We start from the raw sequence: 7,987 nt of genomic DNA on the forward strand, positions 1-7,987 counted from the left end.
AGCCCATATCTGACAGAATGTCGAACTTCCCAGTCAGCTATTAAGTCATGTAATAGAGTGCGTGACTCTCGAAGCAAGTAACACATGCTGCGATTGATTGATTGACTAAACTGGCATAGAGGTTTCTGAGTTATGGTGTTTTTTCCTTCAGTGTAACCTGGCTTGCTAGCTCCAGGGGATATGGTGAAATATACTTTGTTTTAAGGCTTTTTAAGAATCTGCTCACTTGGATAGGTGGATACACAAACACGCACACTAGAAGAAGAATGAAGTATCAGTATAGCATTATGTCAACCATGCTGATTGACACAATGCTATATATTAATTAAAAAAACATTAAAGATTTAAAAATAGAAACAAGCAAAATCCCACTGCAGCTTATCTGTGTCTCAGCAAGCACACACACTCACCTATTTTAAAGTGCCTTGATCAGCCAGTCTCCCAGCCCCTGGAGAGGTAAAGGTGTAGGCAGCCCAGTCCCTAAAGGTCTTTCTCCAGGACACATGTAGATAAATGGGATAAGTCTTGCTTGTTGCTTTGGCAGTTTATAGAATAAGATGTAAGTCTTTACATCAGTGAAACAGCTCTTTTTCTCTTCCTCTCTCACTCTCAGCTTTGCCTGACCTTTTCTTTTTCTTTCCTCTCAGCACGTCTGACTCCCCACCGTTTCCTATGTGTTGTAACATTTCTATTGGAATGTAGTTAACATGATGCGTGCTGTTTTAGAATTAGACTAGTGCTGATGCACTCTCAAAAGTGAAGGTTTTATTTGACCTGATACCAGTTATGAATCTTCAGCAGCAAGGTTTTTGTGGAGGGCATCTGTATTCTGCAGTGGCACTGATGTTTGCTTTTCAGCTGTAATGGCTTGCACAATGTAAGAGAAAAATGCATGTGTAATACTCGGCTTAGTCTTGAACCCTTGTCATTTGGATGACTCCTCGAAAATGTTCCATTATTTATATCTAATGAGGTTGCTTTCTGATGTTTTTTTCTTTTTTTCCTCTTACTGACAGATTTCCCCTCTGTTATTGAGATCATGTTGTCTTGTCTTTGCCTTCTCTCTCCCCTCAGTTCTGTGGAGCAATCATGACGGAGCTGGATGCCTTGCTACCCTTGGCAGCAGCCTGCAGAGACAGCTCTCTCCTCGAGGTGCGATCAAGCTTTGTGGAAGCGTGTAGCAGGGCAGTGCTTGCCATGCTGGGCCGTCTGCAGGAGAGGGCCCTGAAGGTAGCATCCTCTGCACCCCTGAGAAACCTGCCTGCGCTGCTGGCCACTTGCATTTATGTGAACCAACGACTGGAGCACTATCATGTCAGGCTGAAAGATTCAAATACTACTGCAGCTAAAGTGTAAGGAAAATGTTTGAGATTGTTTTCTCATAATATGACGTGGGAGTGGACTAGTGTATTGGCTTTAATATCTTATTGTGTAAATCCATCCATCCATCCATTCATCTATTTACTCCAGCACCTATCGGATAAAAGACAGATTATAGGTTATGGATTGAATCTTTTGATCTCAATGAATAACTTGAAAAGCAATTTAGGAGTCCCTAACTCTGCTTTGCCAGAGTAACAACAACAGTTGAACCGTGGGGAACATGTATGTCGGCGTGACTAATGCTGACTGGCTGCACTAATCAACGGAAACATAGAGATGGGTTACGTTGGAAAATTAGTATTGTACTATATATGTTGCAGTCCAGTTTTCTTATCTCAGTAAGAATACATGTACGATACAAAAACCCAACAGAACAATGATGTATAAACCCACAGATAGGGACTGTAGAGGGCATCAGGCCATGTCAAAGTGATCAGACATGCCTTGTTTCCAACGTTACCCATTGTTCCTCGTCTTTCACATTACTCAATCATTTCCAAACTGCTGTTCATTTATCAACAATAACCTAATCAGACAGCCAGCTCAACAGATAATAAACTGAATTGCATTACAAACAGTTATACCACAGACTGTATCAGTATCACAACTCACTCCAGCTACTCTGTATATATTGGCACATCATCTTTGACCATATTTAGATATTTATTAAGCAAACATTAGGAAAGAGATCCCTTCTTCCTAAATCTGTAAGCCTGTAATATAGGCAAAAAACAGAAGAAACATTTTAAAATTGTACATTTGAGATTAAGAGTAGGGGACCAGAGAGTAAAAAAAAAAAAAGAGTAGAAATGATTGACAGGAGGTAATGACAGCCATATTGTGTCTACATCTGGTGAGTTTTTATGCCCCGTAATACCCCCTTAACCTCTGCTCTCCACACATCCCCTCTAAAGGCATCCTCGGTGCCCTCAGTGCTCCTGTTGTCCCACCTCTGGCCCTGCGCACCCCTCCACCTGCACTTCCACCGTGCCCCCTCCGGTCATAAAGCCTTACACCATTCAGTCCCCCTGGTTTTAAGCCTCCTGCTGCCCCGTTAAACTTTTGCCTCTCTCTGGAAAGTATCAAGGCAGGCAGATGTAAAGGATATGAAATGTCACTCTGAACTTTCAGAATACATCATTAGTTCTTTCATCTAATCTTTTGATAGCCCCCTGAATATACAGTAGTCAGTTATGCATCTGGATTACAGGATTGGCCCCTATTAGAATCTTGATCCCAGCGGCCACTTTCTTTTATCTTAATTTACTATATGTATTATAGATTATGTATTTTCTGTCATTACCTTTTACAGTTGGTTTTTTTCCCCTCCATGCCTAGACCCCTACTACCTGTTCAAAAGTACCAAGATACAGTAGAGGCCTTGAGAGACCAGCTGAGCAGCTACTGTATCCAGGTTTGTTTCACCTGCATTCTTCAAGACGCAGAAAGTCACCACTGGGCTGACCCCAAACCTTTCTACGAGGTAAAGTGTAAAGTTCCCATTTCCCTGAAGTCTATGTGGTTGAAGCCACCTTATTAAACTGTATATGATTAAATATAGTCTTCATAAACTTATCTGAGTTGATGTTTCTGGCATTTAAGATATATAGGAGGAGCCTATTTGAGAATTACTTATTTTCCCTCAAATCAAAAAGACAGTAACACATTAAACATCTACAGTTTTATCTGGCATTGATTTCTTGTAAAAAAGTGGAAATTTTAATGCCACATGTCTTAGTCGGATTTTTCTGTAGATTTCAAGGAACTCTAGAAATTATACTCAGGAGCTTTCTCGCTTCTTCATTCCCACAATGCACCATTACCTCCCACTCTCCCTCTTCTAACCAAGCTTTCTACTCTGAGCTCCCTGAGAACATCTGTGGCTTCCATGCTGCCCTGGGGGCTCCAGGGATTCAGCTGTCTGAAGTCTGCAGTCTACACTGGGACTGTCTGGAAACAGCATAGGGCCTCTGAAACTCCCCTACCTTTATGCCCTTAAACCAATCTAAACCTCCTCTCTCTTTCATACTTTTCCCTGCTTTTGCCTCTTTTTTACTTTGTTCCTCCCTCCTTCCCTGGGTCACTGGTGTCAGACAGACCTGCTGTGTGCAGGTGTGTGCTTTTGTTCAAGCATGTCTGTATGCATCTGCACAGATGAATGCATGTGTGGGTGTGCAGCAGCATCTCAATATGTAAGTTTAATTTCGTGTGTATGCACTGTATGTATCCATGTTTTCATTTCATTTAATTTCTGTTCATGTGCAGTTGTATGCACAAGGTTTCCATCTCCTTTCCATCTCTTGGCTTTTTCACTGCTCAGTGCAGCTCCAGAGAGACCCTTCTTTTCTTCCTTCTTGTTATTTTACATTGCTATTGACACATGAATAGTTGTTGGCAGAGAGTTATTTAATATGCTATAATAGCAGCACATGAGGTCAGTTAAGGCAATCAAAGGAGGTTTTGTGCATGACCTTGGCTACTTTCCATGTCAGGGTGTTTCCTTCAGAGGCAAATGCAAAATTTTATTGAAGAAAAAAAAAGCCTTTATGATTTTCCAATTTTATTCCATCCCCAATTCCCCATCCAAAATTCAGTTCTCACTACTGCCAGGCCATCATCTCTAATAGGAATTTGTTCATAGTTGACCTGGCTGGTCAAATAAAGTTTGACTTGGAGTGAGCGGTTTAAACAATCCAACCACACATGTAGTTATGGCTTCTCTTGGTTTGGATCCAACGTCTGCGTTTGCTCTGCTGAGACCAGAGGCGGAGGATGGCGGCCTAATCCCGGACATAGAACTCGGTCACGCTCCCCATCAACCACTGATCCCTAAATGACTGGTTCCAGGGAGGAGAGGAAGGGAGAAGAGAAGTAAAATATGAGATAGATGAGGTGAAGTGGGAAGAAAATGAGAAGGGACTATAGGAGGATGTGTCAATATCTTTGCCAAACGAGCACAATGCACTGGAGCAGTTTATTGTTGGAGGTTAAAGCTGCTGGATGCCAGGATAATAATCTGTTTTCCTCCATCTGTCCTCCTCCTCTATGTTTATCTTTCTTCTCACTCTCACTTGTCTTTGCTCACTTTATTCAGAGAAGTTCTCCATGTCTCCCCTTCACTCTTTTGCTCTGTACCTGTGAGCTTGTATGTGCGTGTGCCCGTTGTGATGTGTTCTCCAGTTCAAAACTTTAAAGCAGTCTAAAATCCCAGTGGGGGAAGAAGCCCAGGTGCAGAGTGCAGGTGGCGTGACCACTGAGCCATCCTGGTGTTGACAGACCTGCCTCTGTCTCTCTCTTTCTTCTCCTTCATGTTTTCTCTCTCACTCCCTCTATTTTTTATCTCCTTTGCCTCTTGGTTTTTCCCTGTTTTCGCTTCACTGTCAATATCCATCTCACGATATATCTTCATTATCTGCAACTTCCCTTCTCTCCTCCCTCCCTGCCATCCACCACTTTCTTCCAAAGGGTGAGCGCTGTTCCTTCTCAGTGCAGATGTGGTTCTACTTCCTGTGTGGGCTGCGTAGCGACCTGTGGGCTGTCCTTCCGGCAGAGATGGCCAAGGAGGTGCTGGGCCATGTGCTGTATGAGACTTTACAGCTGCTGGTGCAAAGATATGCCAGGGCCCGTCCTTCGTACAAGAGACACCTGCAAATCAGGTACTGGCCTCAGTTATTAACGAGACAGCTGAAGAAAAGAAAGGGGAGAGAGAAGGGAATGACATGCAGCAAAGGGCCGCAGGTCGGATTCAAACCCAGCCCGCTGTATCGAGGAGTAAACCTCTATACATGGGCGCCTGCTCTACCAACTGAGCTATCCAGTACTGGCCTCAGTTATAATCACTTGAAAAATCATCTCACTCTTTGTAATATAAGTTGGGCTACTAAAATAACAACATACCAAATGTAATCCTACACTGCAATTTGTGTTTTTGCCCCTTGTTTAAACACTTAGACAAAATTGAAGTATTGATATGGCAATATATACCATAACATGATAACAAATGTTCATCCATCATATTTTTCTGTACTTTTTCTACTGAAGAAAATCTCTTTCATATCTATGGTTGTATTTTTATGTTATGAGCAGTATTGAAAATCAGTGAGAAGAACTGCTTAATGACAACAACTGGATTAGCATTAATGTGATGAAGTACCTTGCTTTGTAGTCATTAACTGACCGGTTAGCCAAAACAAGAATTCTTGTCTGGTTATATTAGTCTTGAATATTATATATTATTATTATATATTTTTTTATTTGGATTTCCAAAATATTTATTAATTTTACAATATAAAATGGCATACAGTGTCTTAGCAGATTGTATTCCCACTGCAGAGAAAACATACTATAATGGGATAATAATTCAGGAAAAAACCTTACCGCAAGGTCCGTTTGCTTTAACTTTAAGAACTTTTCGTTCATGTTGGCTCATCAGCTGAGGTTCAAAGTTTATTTTTGACCTTGGAAACAGTCTCAATATCGGCTTTTAGGCCAATCTGGACAAGAGGCACCTAAAAAAGAAAGAAAATGTCCAGAAAAAAATTTAATTGGAGCAACAACCATTCCTAGTGTGTAAATTTAATTTGAGCTTTAGAACATCTATTAAATGGACCTTGGAGATTGTCATTATCGCTGTTTTCAATCTCAAGAATAAACGTTGAACCCCAGGAATGATATTGTTGATTATTTTTCTCATCAGTAATTTGTGGTTTCCTGACAATTGACAATGACTATAGATTGTGTGTACTTCTGCTTTATGTTTTAACTTTTTATGTTTCTCTCATTCTCTCATAACCTTTCTCACACGTGTACTTGTATAACCTACCTGGTACTTTGGTATTTACTCTATGATAAATATATAGACTTGGCTATACATTATGTTATCCTAAATTACATCAGAACTCTTTAAAAAGCCCTAAATGGTTTCATCTCTCTCACTGTTGGCACAGTCTCTGCACAGGCTCAGGGGGTCATATTTTCCATCCTCTTTCTCCTTCTAATAGCTGAATGATGACAATGAGCAGGCTTAACTTGACACACGGCAAAAGGTTGAAAGAGTGCATTTTATGTGTAGCTCCGCTGGATGTCAGCGCAAAGCCTGGTTTATGTTGCCTGGAGATGCATGTGTTTCTGGATGGACAGTTGTAAAGTGTAAGTCTAGCCTAAACAGATGGCTTTTCAAAGCATCTCTAAGTTTCCTATATGTATAGCACTCACATGGGTACTCTTATGCTACTTCACCTCTCTTGTATCAGTCCATCTCTGGGTGTGTCTAATAACAATGTATTAAGAGCAAGCATGAGGAGATCACAGATGATGAGCAGCTCTCCCCAACCAATTGAGGAAACAGATTTAGGAGCAAATAAATGTAAAAGCAGTGATTTTTAAAGTGAAATCCAAAGCCCTTAGTACACTTAAATTTTCAGCAGTAAAATCACCAGGAGGGTCTGATATCTGACTAGCTGTGCAATGAGGCTGTTATGTCATGATGTAATTGGGGATGTCAGCTTTTGAAAACAGCGATGTTTGCTTTCAGTGCCTTTCTCTTTCTCTCTCTTTATGCCTTCTCACATATTCCCCCACATCTCATCCTTTCTCTTTTCATCTATACATTCGCCTATTCTGTTTCCCTACTCGGTGTCTCAGATGTGACGTTACAGCAGTGTTGCTGTATGTGGAGCATCTTATTTGGAGTGTGTGTGAAAGTCCTGAGGCCTTGGTGCACTCCAGTCCTTCTTCATCTAATGCCATAGTAGCAGGCAGACCAGGCTGGCTATACCAAATCCACAGCCTGTGTGAGCAACTCCTGACAGTCCTCGTCATTGTCACAGCACCCCTATCTTTGCTGTATAGGTTCGTATGCACAGTTTTTTTTTTATTCAACCTTAAAATATGACCTCCTAGGCAAACAAAAATGTGAGGCTTCTCCTATGAAACTATTCGATAGAGGTAGTTACTGTATGTAGCCTGTAATCTTGTGTCCTACCTGGATTTAGACCCACACTTGACTTTGCATGAGTGGGTTGCCAACTATGAAAAATAAAGTAAAATTAAAAAACCTGAAGAAGTTTCACAATCATAAAATGTTCTTGTTAGTTGAAGATGTATAGAATAATTGTGATGTGTGATCTCGATTCCTCAAGGAATTTTATGATTAATCCTGCGAAAGAGTCCACGCCACATCAGTCTGACAGCCCTGTTGTCCACTGGCTAAATGCTATCAACCCTGACCTCTTCACAGAGCAGGCCGTACGGTATGTAAAATACACTTAGCATACCATCCATCACCCGTCGTACAGTAAATACACATTAGCATGTACACTTACACACATGCACATTCTGGTGTGATTTGCCATCACACACACCTCCACCCACTGTATTATGTGTGTGTGTGTGTGTGTGTGTGTGTGTGTGTGTGTGTGTGTGTGGGTGTGTGAGTCACAGCCGCATACTGTACGTGCAGATATATAACCTGACTTACCCGCTGCTCAGGGCTTCAAGCTAGAGTTGCTGTGGTAATATAACACAGAAAAAAATAATAAATAAACTACCATAGTTGCTGACACTGATTTTGTTTATGTTGATGGTTGCTGAGGGCTTTACACAT

At 41.2% G+C, this 7,987-nt stretch overlaps 1 protein-coding gene across 3 annotated transcripts in view; it reads left to right on the plus strand.

Moving 5' to 3' along the window:
• Positions 1–7,987, plus strand: part of kiaa0825 (KIAA0825 ortholog) — a 121,380-nt gene that overhangs the window by 30,856 nt on the left and 82,537 nt on the right. For all 3 annotated transcript variants that reach the window (XM_032516561.1, XM_032516562.1, XM_032516563.1), the window contains exons 10-14: positions 1,075–1,352; positions 2,722–2,866; positions 4,849–5,039; positions 7,027–7,233; positions 7,524–7,634. In XM_032516561.1, the coding sequence (XP_032372452.1) occupies positions 1,075–1,352; positions 2,722–2,866; positions 4,849–5,039; positions 7,027–7,233; positions 7,524–7,634 (932 nt within the window). The remainder of the gene's footprint in view (positions 1–1,074; positions 1,353–2,721; positions 2,867–4,848; positions 5,040–7,026; positions 7,234–7,523; positions 7,635–7,987) is intronic.

The sequence above is a fragment of the Etheostoma spectabile genome, chromosome 5 (genome assembly GCF_008692095.1).
Source record: "Etheostoma spectabile isolate EspeVRDwgs_2016 chromosome 5, UIUC_Espe_1.0, whole genome shotgun sequence".
Classification (NCBI taxonomy): domain Eukaryota; kingdom Metazoa; phylum Chordata; class Actinopteri; order Perciformes; family Percidae; genus Etheostoma; species Etheostoma spectabile.